This window comes from Fukomys damarensis, unplaced genomic scaffold (genome assembly GCF_012274545.1).
Source record: "Fukomys damarensis isolate Sample0158 unplaced genomic scaffold, DMR_v1.0_HiC HiC_scaffold_27, whole genome shotgun sequence".
In the NCBI taxonomy this organism is placed as follows: domain Eukaryota; kingdom Metazoa; phylum Chordata; class Mammalia; order Rodentia; family Bathyergidae; genus Fukomys; species Fukomys damarensis.
In genome coordinates this window covers 1,371,082-1,384,284 of record NW_022900939.1, presented here as the reverse complement: position 1 = coordinate 1,384,284, position 13,203 = coordinate 1,371,082, and the positions used below count along the sequence as shown (strand labels likewise).

General features: G+C 47.9%; 1 protein-coding gene across 1 annotated transcript; it reads left to right on the top strand.

Annotated features, from left to right (window-relative positions):
- The first annotated feature begins 328 nt into the window (after positions 1 to 328).
- Positions 329 to 9,567, top strand: Ms4a14 (membrane spanning 4-domains A14). Its single transcript, XM_033756588.1, has 8 exons — positions 329 to 579; positions 2,706 to 2,834; positions 3,393 to 3,683; positions 4,819 to 4,968; positions 6,002 to 6,100; positions 7,524 to 8,180; positions 8,255 to 8,622; positions 8,773 to 9,567. Exons 1-8 carry the CDS (start codon positions 442 to 444, stop codon positions 9,407 to 9,409), a joined length of 2,469 nt encoding a protein of 822 aa, XP_033612479.1. The 5' UTR covers positions 329 to 441; the 3' UTR covers positions 9,410 to 9,567.
- The last annotated feature ends 3,636 nt before the right edge of the window (positions 9,568 to 13,203 follow it).

The window sequence follows — 13,203 nt, the reverse complement described above, 5'->3', positions numbered from 1 at the left end:
ATTGGCTCGATGGCAGTGATTTCACAAGGCGTGGATATATCGTCAAAACATCATGTTGTGCACCATAAATATATATATAATGTTGTTAATTAGACCTCTGTAAAGGTGGAAAAATCACCACAATTCACTATTAATTGCTACGCCCTTAAGGAATATGGTTAGTAACTTAAACAATTTAATGTTTTCTTTTGTATTTATTATAGTTTCTATGCAAAATCTTTGGTGCAGCTACGTCCTTCTCCCGGAAGACGAGGGCTGGGCATGCTCTAGAATCCCCAGGTTCTGTGACTCAATGGCTGAGGTTCTGGATTCTAGTGCTGAGTAAAGAAATCACTAAGGACATTGCAAAGGACTCTATGTGACACTGGGGGAGAAACAGACCATGGTCCTGCCTACAATGTCTCTTCGCTCCTTCTCTTAATAGAGTTCTACCATCGAATCATGCAGTCAGTGCCCCAGGAGAAAAGAAGGATTTGTGTCACCACCATCCACCCAAATGCACATGTGCTGGCCGGCTTCCCCTATGCCCCCCACAGCTCTCTGCTCGACTTCCTATGGGGAGAGCCGGAACTGTTGGGGGTGAGTTCTCCCCAGTCATGGATCTTCTAGGGGGCAGAGAAGTCCTTTGCCCATCTTTGTTTTCAGAGATATCATTGTATACAGTGACTTTCAGGGAGGGAGTTGATTCTCCCTTTGGTTTCTTCCTTCACCTTTCATCTTGAGCCAGAAGCATCACTTCTAAGTCATTTCCTTATGGTACAAAGAACTGGGTCACCAGTGGAGTAGCCAATGTGGAGCCAATAATACCACTTCCCATCTTATAAATGAGGAAATAAAAGTTCAGGTATACATGTAGTTTTCCTCAGGTCTTAGAAATGGTTCTGAGGGCTTATGAACTCAGAAATAAAACATTTTACTTTAATAACTGCCCTAACTCTGAGGAAATCCTAAGGATACTGACCTTCCACTCCTAGCAGAGAGGAAGCAGGAAACTGGGGCAAATATCTCCAGAAGGAAGTGACTTGGGGTGTGGTGGTGCCTCCTCCTGCTAAGAAGCTCTTAGGGGCAAGGTAAAGCCTGCATCAAGACTTCTCTGAAAGCCATACTCAGAGCTCATAGTGAATCCAAGGTAGAAGGCACATTGCAGATGTTCATCATAAACATCCTTAGGCAAGAGTGGTCTGCACTGCTCCATCCGTGGCATAAGAGTGAATCACTACTTACGGTATGGTGTGGTGCCATGGGGGCATGGCCTGGGGCCAAAGCCCGGAATGCTGGTGGAGGGTTTAGCCCAAATAGAGCCTCCAAGGCCATGGTTGCCACACCTCCCCACAGAGTCTTGGCTGCCTGGGTTGTTGCTATGTGGGTTCCACGAATGAATGCGAGATGGAGACACAAGACACACCCCAACTCCCCTGCTATGGACTTCATAAATATCTCCAGAACCGAAATGAGCTTAACGCCAAAAGCATAACAGCTGGGCCTCCAAATAGCCAAAATCCAACCAACCACTTCTCAAAACTGAAATTGTATCTGTACTGGAAGTATAGGCATTTTTTCTTGTCACCATTCCCTGATTAATATGGTATAATGACTGCTCACGTAGCATTCAGATAGTCTCAGATATTGTAAGCCACCCAGATGGGAAGGGAACCTGGGGGTGGGGGAGAGGGCAGGGGCGAGGGCAGGAGAAGAGGAAGTAAAAATGATCAGGATGACGTGCACACGTTCCAGATTTTCATGATGAGTAGAGTACACGAGACGAGCTACGGTAGCTGTAAATAAAGACAGCTTCGTCAGAGGTCGGTGGCCCAGTAATCTCAGTGTTTTCTGAGGGTCATGAGCCGATGCCTCCAGGCCCTGCCGGGGATCCTGAGGGACAACTGTGCTCAGTGCAGAAAAGGGGAAGGGAGCAGGGTGTGAGGAAAGTAATCATAAGAGGCTGGTTGAGCAGGGGGAGGCGAATCATTTGTCATCCTGTTCTGAAGAAGTTTACAGCACCTGTTATACATCTTGGTCCTCATTTACACTTTCAGTTTCTCACACTGAGAAACAATGTGATATTTACACATTGTGATTGATTTGTTTCACCTGCAAGTATGGTCTCAAGGTGCATCCATTTACCTAGAAATGTCTCGAGTTTGTTTTTCTTTATGGCTGAGTAGTACTCCATTGTATTACACACACACACACACACACACACACACACACACACAATCTTTATCCATTCATTGGTGAGGGGCATTTCGGCTGTTTGAAAATGTTCAAACGGGAAGGGGAACTAGGTGAGGAGGCAAGAAGGTAAAAGAAAAAAATGAGAAAAGAAAGAAAAATAGAAACGAAGCTTTTGTAAATAAGGGAAGGGAAGAGGGTGGAAGGGAGGGGAGGGGAGTGGGAAAAGAAGAAGAGTCGAGGTACGTTAGGGACAGGGTGTATCAGGACAAATTCCCTGGGACGAATGTGATCCTTATGTAGACCTCAAATGTAGTGATAAAACTAAGTAATTTTTTAGGAAGAGATCTACAATCCAGACATGCATCCGTGTGCGTCCAACACAAGATAGGTTGGTGCCCCGGGGAACGTAGGAAACAAAGGACAACGTGAAGGATTCGAACCCAGAGATTCGGGCCAGCAGGGTGGGGACAGACGCAGGCTGGGATGGGCCGGCCCTGGGCGGGGACCTGACTCCCCTCTGTCCCTCACAGGCCGTCCAGATCCTGCTTGCTCTGATCACCGTGGGCCTGGGCGCCATATTCGCAGTCACTTCCACCGGCGTCTCCCAAGACTTTCCCCTCCTCTTGCTGACAGGATATCCGTTCTGGGGCCCCGCCGTCGTGAGTACTGGGAACCTCGGGAAGCTACTATGGGGAGTGGAGTGAGCTGGGTCTCGTCCCGGGCGCTGAACGCCACAGAGACACCCCCTCCCCGAACCGGGACCGCGGAGCAGCACCCCGGAGGAGGCAGGGACTGTGCTCCCCGCCTGCTCCTAGAGGCCCCGGTGTGACTAGCGCCCCACAGGCTTCTCAATACCCATCAGGAGGTTAAACAAGCAAATGTCCTGCTTACCTCTTTGCAAATACAGAAACAAAGTTTAAGAATGGGCAATAATTTAAGCACATCTATCTGGTGCGCTCCCGCTTCAGAGCCCTAGGAGTACTGCAGAGGAGAGGAGCTGAGCGGCGCTCCGAGGGTGACGGTTCCTCCAGGCGCGTGGGTTCAGGCCGACTCCGCAGAGCTCCCCGCCTCAGAGCGCGCCCGCCCGCCGGGCTCGGAGCGGCTTCACCTGCTGTTGCTTCTCGGAACTCCGAAAACTGCTCGAGGCCTATATGGAGATGTTATTACGGAACGGTTAAGCTCACACCATTGACTGCCGTCTCCTGTCCTCCTAACAGTTTATTGTCGCGGGATTCCTCACGCTGACGGACAAAACACTGAAGAGCAAACTGGTAAGTCGCTTTTGTGACTTCTGTCTAATCTCCCTCCTCTCCTCGTTCCACCTCATCTCTATGCGCAAAGCCTTTGACGCGAAGGTCCTCGCTGGAAGTCGTTACGCACCGCGTGGTAGGTCTGCCCATTCCAGTTTGCCAGCGCAGCCTCTGCTACCTCCTTCCACCTGCTCCTTTTTCCCGCAAGTAAATGGAAACAGTTGCTTGTCTGCCTGTTGGAAACCATTCTACATCCCTGTAAGTGTGTGTGAGTGTGTGTGAGTGTGTGCAGTGCTGGGGGCCGCCCCGGGCTCCACCCCAAGCTGGAGCCCCAGCCCGAGCAGTGCTGCCCTGGGAGTCGTTCCAGCCCTTCCCCTCCCCAGGGAACAGTCAACAAGGCCTGGAGATCTTGGTGGTCAGGGCTGGGTGCTAGTGGCCTCTGGTGGGATGGAGGCATGGATATTTCTGAGTATCCAAAATGCACAGGAAAACCTCCAACCACAACAGCAAAAAAATTATCTGGCCAAGAGTGTCTTTCAACACCAAGGTTCAGAAACTGCTCCGACCAAAACGAATCCCAGCAACCCAGACATTCTGCTCCCAATGCTGACTCCCCTTCAGCCCCAGCAGGGCCCCCTCTGAGTCCTGCCCAGAGCCAGAGGACCGCAGGGGCTTTGGGGTCACACTGGACCACAGCCACCTCCTGAGGCCCTGCCCCCCATGAAGAGAGCAGTCCCTACTTCTAGAAGTTATTTTGGGGGTTCAGTCAGATGCTAGTTAGAAAAGACATGATGATGCTCACACTCCCTTCTAAGTACTTTGACCTTGTGTGAGTTCTGCTCACCTCTGTTTTTTCTGTTGTTGCTGTGATCTTTTTTTTTTTTTTTTTTTTTTTTTTTTTTTTTTTTTTTGTAATCTCTGGACCCTAATGCAGTGCCTGGCACATATTTGGGCATACTAAATATTTATTAAATAAATTAATACTGCCCTGCAGTTAGGTGATTCTCACTTTTAAAGGTAGAAATTGAAATTCTGAGAGATCCTTGGTTCAAATTTCTACTGAAACTGAGGCTCGAAATCAAGTATAACCTCCACACTGAGACATTTTCTAACACACCACACTGCTTCCAGATTATGAGATGGTTTATTGAGATAAAAGGGAACGTTTTCTCTAGCGAAACCTTAGAGCATTCCTGGACCATTCTGAACCTTGGTTTCCTTCTGACTTCAAGGAATCAGAACTCAACCAAGCCTCTCCCTCTTAGTAGCTCAACAGAACACTGCATTCCTGGACAGAATCTAGAAAGAAAAATGCACTAAGCATTTATCACACGGTACTTTCTGTTCAGTTTAATTTTCATTTGTTTTACTGTTTTTACAAATAATTTTCCAGAGACAGTCTGTCACGCCCATGAACATCGTCAGCTCCCTGGCTGCACCGGCTGGGGTCATTCTCAGCGTGGTGAGCTACACACAGCAACACAAGCTCTGCCAGAGGCCGTCCCTCGAAGGAATGTGCGTTGTGGGCAGAACGCTTCTGCTCGTAAGTGGCCCTTGTCAGTGCAAGGAAGCCGCATCCCGGAGTCTGAAGTGTGCCCGGAGTGCCGTGGCTCCTTGGTTTCCGTTCTCATTGCGGAGGCTGTGCCAACGTTAAACTGGCCGCTGAGGAGGGTACTGTGGGTCAGCGGGCAGGGGACACAGAAGCCATACTCCCTGGGTTTAAATCCCGATTTTGTCTCATGAATGCTTGTGCCCCGGTGTGGCTGTTAAACACCGGATCAAAAGACCCACAAAACCCTCTGGCACATAGCCTGCCCGCCCGGGAACCTGAACTCCAGCTGCTCCCAGAGTCCCTTCGTGTATGGCGTCCTCACGGACTGATCTAAGACCTGGGTCCCGTTTCTGCTTTGGATGCTCCCACCCTAGGGCTGGCCCGTCCCCCTCTCTGATGAAGTCCCTGCAGCACTGAAAAGCTCAGGTCCAACGCCTCTCCACTCAACCCCTTCCTTCCCTTCCCCCGCCTCTCAGACCCTCCCGAACATCCCCTCACAGCCATGGAAGTAGATAATTCATTGTTGTTGCTCACCCCTCTACCATTACGTAAGCTCCGCAAAGACCGGTACCAGGTCTCCCTTGCTCAGCAAACTGCATATGGCCCAGCTTACAGACATCTCAGTTTCCTCGAGTGATGGTGACTATTGTCACTTTTGGATAAACCGCAAGGGGACAAGATTCAGAGACAGGCACCTGCCCAAGGTCGAGCGCGACCTTGGACTCAGGTGAGCCCAGCATGTCCCATCTCCAGAGTCTCGCCTTTTGGACTCTGTGCCATGCCAGGCTGCTGAGAGTGCGTTGTGGAAAACTGCAGAGCACACGCGCCGGCCACAGGCGTGGTCGGCCCTCTCACTCCACTGCCATCTTGGCCCCTATGGGAATTACAGCTCGTTAACTTTGCCTTATCAGAAAGACAGTGTCTAAAATACGAGTCCTCTCACATCAGGTCATGGAGCTGAGGGTCTGTGGCTTTTATCTTGATGATGATAGCGCTTGCATTTCCTCTTCCTCCCCGCATGCAGGGACTCTTGTCGATCTTGTTTATCATCAGCATCATGGAGTTCAGCATCGCTGTGACGATAATGTCCTTCAGAAGCCGGTGCTGGGCACAGGCGGATGAGGTACATCCGTGTTCTGAGGATGCCCGTCCTTGGGGACACTCCGACCTGAGGGGAGTGATTAAAGGCCGAAGCTCAGCCCCACCCTTCAGCACAACTGTTCTTTTCTTCCTTGAGCTGTCCACCAAGCCTGGTCACCTTTGTTCAGATGTAGTCCTTGTCTCCCTGCCACAGCGTATGATGTGTCAGACTTAGTGGACTGTGGGGAGCTCACCCCTGGGTTGGTGTAAGACAGTGTGAGATGGGTTCCTCACCGGAGAGCAGATGGAGAACAAAACACTGGCAGTGATGCTGAACTCCACTTACATAGGAAGAAACAGGCATGTAGAGAGGTTGAACCACCTTGCAGAGTCCCAGAGCATTGGGACCCTGGCCCAGGCTCTGCTGAGTTCCAAATACCAGTCCCAGCTCTGTGTCAGAGGGATGTCATTCCTGTGTTTCTAAAGATCCACTTTATGGAAGTCTTAATTTACAGGGCTGGAGGTTGAGCTCAGTGGTTCCAGCTCCTGCCTCACAAGTGTAAGGTCCCAAGTTCAATCCTCAGTATCAAAAAAAAAAAAAAAAAAAAAAGCAGTTAGAAGTATAGTTTATGGATAACATGTACCTATTCTAAGTCTGCCGCTCACTCCTCAGCACCTCTTTAACAATCACCCAGCCAAGAGAGCACATTATCATTAATGCAAAAGGTTCATTTTCTGAATCTTTTGTAGTTGATACCTTCATCACCTAGACTAGGGCTGAGGATCCCAAGTTCCACGGACATGGAACCACAGATAAGGATTCTCCATATCTGGCTTCTTTCACAAAGAAACCTGTTTCTGAGACTGATCTCTGCTGTTGTGTCTATCAAAACCCCTCATGGGGCCTAGGATTTAGCTCACTGGTTCCGCTGCCTGCCTTGCAAGTGCAAGGTCCCAAGTTCGATCCGCAGTACCCAAAAAAAACAAAAACTAAAGCCCTCACTTTATGCATGGGTACCCCACGATCCATTTATCTGTCTACTTCTTTGTGGCTGTTTGGATTGCTTAAAGTTCTGAATTACTGTTAATAAGTTGCTAAGACATTTGTATGCACATATATTGGAAAGTGTGATGTAATTTCTCTCAGAAAGTCATATCCAGGATTTGCCTGCATGATGATGTAGTAAACGGATGTTATAAGAAAACACCTAACAACGGCCTAAGGCAATTTTAACCATGTTGTCCTGTCCAACATATGAAATAATAAGGGATAATGACCTTCCATTATACCACCAATGAGTTGATGGTAAAGGGAGAACAGGTATTTCACTTCTGATTCTTTGTTCATATGTTGTTTCCTACTCACTGTCTTAAGTCAGAATGAAAAATAATTTGATGCTACAAAAAGAAAATAACATCAAAGATGATTCTGTTGTATTAATCTCCCCCCGACCTTGGTTTTCTAGATTGTGTTTTTCTTGCCTTCCGATGTTACAAAAAAGAGTCAACAACCTGTCCAGGAAGAAAATGCTCAACTACAATTTGATCTTCAAAATGACTCTTCTCATTTTGATATACCACTACACACCAAAACCGTTTTCTTTGGAAGTTATGCTTTCTTCAAATTAATACACTCAAGAAGCCCCTTAGCCAGCCAAGACAGGTCACCGCCATGCAAGGAAAGGCCTGCACTTTCTCCAAATGGACAGGATGACCTACCTCTACATGTTAAATTATCAGCTGGAAAAATTGAGCTGAAACCTTTACTTTACACATCAGAAGTGAGGTCCCCAGAAAATGTACATAGGCACCGAGTCTCCACAGAGGAACAACTGAAAGATGAAGACCTAGAATATGCTGTTGTACACACAAGCAAAGAACAAGCTCAGAAGTTTCAGGAGCAGGACTTGCCACCGCAAGCTTTTCCATCGCCACCTGCAGAAATTCTCCCTGCAGTTGGGGTCTTGCCACCCAAATCTCTGCTAATGCAAGCCCCACCAGTACAAGACATGCCATCTAAATCCTCTTCCTTCCATATCATAGAGCCCTCTAATCTGACATACAAAGACTCATCTTCTAAAGACAAACAGTCACAGGAAAGCCGTTCCAAGCAGTCCCCACACAAGCCATACTAGAGGAAGCCCTGACCTTCCATCCTGCAAAGGTCCCTGGTGTGGAGCACCCACACCAGCCTTAGCCAGATCTTAAGGAAGAAAACATTCAAGCTCAAATGCAGCAATTTTCAGAAATAATATATCAAGACATTCTAACAGAAGTTGTGGAACTGACCCAAGAGTGGAAATCTAAGGAGAAACCAAATTACACGAAATCCTCAGGAAGGGAGCTTTCCTTAAACCATAGAAACAAAGGTGGAAAATCCCCAAGGAGCCTTTCTTTAAGCCCACAAGCCAAACGTGGGAAATCTCCAAGACGGAAATCCCTCTACCAGAAGATCAGAGCCTTGCTATTCACAAAGAAGCATTCTATAGATCAGAAATCCCAATATACTCAAACATCAGAACAGTTCCTAGATCAGCACACTGAAGATTGGCCAGCCAAAGGGGAGTGATCTCCAAAGCAACAATTCAAAGACGGAGAAAATAAGGGTCAGCTGGCTAAAAAAGAGCAGTCCCCAAAGAAACAAACCCAACAAGCTAAAGAAGAGAAGTCCCCAGAAGGACAGCCCCCAAACTGGCAAGCTGAAGGACCATGAGCCCAAGCAGAAGGTGCTCCAATGCAGCCACGCCAAGACTCTCGACAGACAGCAAGTCAGTCTCCACACTGGTCACCCTCAGACTCTCTGTCTTTTGCACAGCAGTCCCAAGACTACGGAAGTCAAGGCTGGAAAAACAAAGATTGGAAAGTGCAAGAACGGCAACATGAAAGGCAGCGTAGCCTAAACTGGGAGTCCCAGGAGCTATTAGTGAAGGGAGCCCTAAAACAGAGCAGTTTGTATCAAAAAGTCCAGACCCAGAACACCATAGCCCAACATGGCCTAGGCTGGCAATTTCAAGACCAGCAGCACTGGGATAAGGACCAAGATTTTCAATCCAGAATGATGCTTAAAAACACTATGCAAATAGTCAGTCTGCAAACCAGAGACATCAGTCTAAAGGGCATGAACCACAGAGACCAAAAGCCAACAGACACACAATCAGAAGACACGGAACCAGACTATCGCCCTTCTTCTAGCCAAAGTGTTGTACAAGACACATATCCAACTTGTCTATCGAATATGGATTTCGAACAAAACACTTCGGTCTGCTCAGGGTCGACCAAGGACGATCTGAATGTCCATTCTATCTCATCTTCTCTAAAAGACGATCAACAGCAATCTGAAGACTCCGGCTGACATGCAGAATGGCCTCCCGTCATGGAACCAAGTGAAGGAGAAACAATAAAGTCTTCCAAAAACTATGTCCTCAATCATGTTGCCACCTAGTTTGCTCCCCAAAAGAGATGGACAGGTAGAATCCCCCCAAGAATCCACTCAGTCCAAATAAAATGACAGCGGACTAAACGTTAATCCTACATCACAACTGTGGTGGGGGTGGAGGAATAAATCACACAGGAGCATCCTGTCATCAAATTTAGTGTTTCCATTTATGGCCGACAATTCGTTTTAAGATCTCATATTTCATAGACCGATTTTCTACAGTGCTAATATTTTTACTGCCTTCTTTGTGTTTCACTAGGGGTTCAGCAAGTCGGCTAAGAAGAAATTTATCCAGGCTCTGTAAGGGCTCAAAAGCCAAGAGTCAGTAAGGAAGAAAATCCCTGCCAGCCTCGGCTTTTCCGCCAGCTCCAGCCCTCCCACCTACTCTCGCTCGTCCCTAAGTTTCAGCTGAGCTCGCGGCCACCAGGCTTGTGCGGTGTGTGGCAGGAAGAACGCACGGAAGGAAGTGGACGGAGCGGGGAGAACAAAACACGCCTCGAGTCAGGAAGGGGTCGGGAAGCCAGAGTTTGCGCAGGCGTGATGACCAACCCTACTGTGTTCGGCACGGCAGGCGCCCTCCCCAGGCCTCCCCTCACCGCTCCTCATTTCCCCACCCTGTGCTGCGATCCTCTGTCCTCGCACGAACTCGTGTTACCAGGAGCCTCCATTTACCCTCCCTCTCCCAAAGCTGCTCAACCTTTTTCAATCCTTTTTTCCTGCACGTTCTAGAAGTTTTCGTACTTTTCCTCCCCTGTGGGGTTTTCTTTTCCTTGGAATTAGGTAACTAATCAGCTAATTTGCTGAGTGCTTACCTTTGAACCCCAGACTCCCCACCAGTTTTCACACTTTTCTCGGAGCAGTGAGTTTTGTGAATCCCTTCAGTCCGGCCTTCCTGAAGCGCTCAGGGGCCACTGCACCTGCACCTGCCCCATCGCAGGACACAGCCCTCCTGGCTGACTTCTCATCCTCCTGCTGTTTTATCCATGCCACTGTTTTTCACATCATAGCTCATTTATTTCTCTTGCCGCCCTCCCTTTTCAGAAAGATGTAGACATAGATACGTTCCAAGAGTTTTTTCTCCCTCTGTTTCTCCTTATATAAGTATGGCATATTTATTCATTTTGAGATCCATAAGAACTGTTTTCTGGATACTTTTCCAACAAAGAAAATGAGCACACATACATACTTTATTTGTTGTACTTTAATTTTAAGCCCTGTAAAGCTGTATTTATTTATTTATTTATTTATTTTCATTTTGAACTAATCATAGACTCGCTCAAAATTCTGTCTTCAAAAGTGCAAAGATGGTGGTATCCCCTTCTCGGCGCCCACCAGTGATGACACTTTCTGTAGCCGTAGCACAACATCAGAAGCAGGAAAGTGACATCAGTGCACCAACTAGACGGCAGACTTCACTCTGCTTTTGCCTTTTGTTACCCTACATTTGTGTCGGTAACGTACGCACGTATTTCTAGCTCTCTTACCACAACCACGATGTGAAATTTCACCCGCTTCTGTGTTGATGCCCCACCCCTCTCCACGCCAAGCACTCATCCACCGTCCTTTCCCACTGTAGCACCATTTCAAGAACATTGTATGCATGGAATCACGCAGTATGACACCTCTTCAGATGACTTTTTTCCATTAAGCATGATGTCGTTAAGATTTATCTATATTGAATCAGATTTTTTCTTTTTAATTGCTGAGTAGTAGTTCACGGTGTGCACATACCATGACTTTATTAATCACATTAATACGACTTGATCTTTTTTTTTCCTTTTGGGATCTTTAGGGATGTTTCGTGTGCACACATTGTTCCAAAATTGACTCGCGTGTGCCTGCTTTGATAACTCTTGTGTGCATTCGGCTGTGGCTGGATGTGAGGCCCAGTTCCGCTCAGGGGAACCATTGCCTCTTGGAGGAAGCATTGTCTTCCTTGGAACTGAGACTTCTCAGGAGTAGAGTATATGGTGACAGGAACATGAAGCAAAACTGGGTCACTAGGGTATCAGTGCGTGACGCCGCCCTCGTTACCACTGCTTGGATCCTGGACCCTGAATCTGGCCATCTGAAGAGCAGGGCCATACCGTGAACGCTGACTCGGAACATACAGCATTTTAGAGAAGCTTTCTCAGCCTGCTGGGGTACTGCCAGGCCACTGGAGGTGCAATCTTCTTCAAAAGATTGCCCCATTATTCTATCAAGACAGATAGAATGAAATCCTGCTTCAGGACGTGCAGGACTTGGTGAGCTCAGTGAATTCCATGAGCAAATCTGCTGTCTTTTACTGTGTAGTGACCTCCTGGATGAGAAGCAACTCTGTGCACAGTGCTGTGCCCTTGTTAAGGGTCTACAGTTACACACATGGTAGTTTTGGCAAAGTTGTTGCATGTACAAAAAAGAACAAATCCATATCCAGAGTAAGTGTCTATTGCAGTGAGAACAAAACACAGTGTCACGGAAGCAATCCAGGAGGCAGGCTGGTCACACCAGGGGTTGGTGCTGTGCTGAGGGTTTTGGGCTGGCAGACGGGGCACGCATTGGTCTCCAGGACCAGGTTAGCCTCAGAGAGCGGAAATGCATGTGGCCGAGCCCTTGTGCAGCTTTCTCCTTACCACAATAGCCAGTCCGTTCATGAGCTCTCTGAGCAGTGACAGGGCGCCTGGCTAACAGCACCACATCCCTGCGATCGATAAAGTCGCCCTCTGCTGAGGGCATCCTTTGGTGATCCTTTACCCATGACACAGATAATGTAGGTGTCACCCATGCTGAGAGACCAACCCACGTTATCTCTTATGTCTCCTCTCGGTCTTTAGGGCTGATCACTACACTGTCGCCCATCAGTACTGCATGGTGCTGTGCTACAGAAAGGAAAGGTGATCGATGCCTTTATGCATGAAGCAACAGGGCTGGTGCACCCGGAGTGTGGCCAAAAGGTGTGCTGCTCACCCCACCAGTTGAAAATGAACCCCTTCCGGTGATCTTCACTAACAGGTACTGAGAAAATTCACGTCTGCCAAATCAACAGCATCGCGCCAGGTACTAGCAAATGTGTTAATTTGTTCAAATAATGTAGCCACATCTGAAACAGCAGCTGTAATTGGAGGCATCATGTGGCTGAGTTTATAACCACAGTCTTCCTCTGAGGCCTGCCTTCTGCACAGACCACGCAGACAAGTTCAACGGGGATGTGGCAGGAATCATCAATCCTCCATCTTTCAAACTACAGATGATGTCGCTGATCCCTGAGGTGCTTCCAAGACTATGGTGTCACTTTTACTATTGTCCTACACAGCGGCATTCTAGTGGCTTCCACATGGCCTTTTCTATTATAACTGTGCATATTCCACAGGTCAGGGACACAACAGGGATGTTCTACTAGCTTCCAAGACTACCAATTACATATTCAGGAGTAGAAGCAACCACAGGTTGGGTCTGGCCTCTTCTGAAACAAACCTGAGCTAAAACTCCATCAATCGTCTGACCTCCATAAACCTCTGTCCCTTAGTGGGCCTCGGCAGTATTGTGCATGTCCTGATAATACCATCAGCTCAAAGCCAGAGTCTGGCATTCTCTGAAAGGCATGATGGTTTCCTTTTGCCCAATTCAGGGCTACCCTTATAAAAGGCCACAGGTTCCTTGGAGGAGGACTGGGAGAAAAGGTAGAAGAATAAATTTTTTGTAATATGCTGGATTTCTTCCTTGAGAGA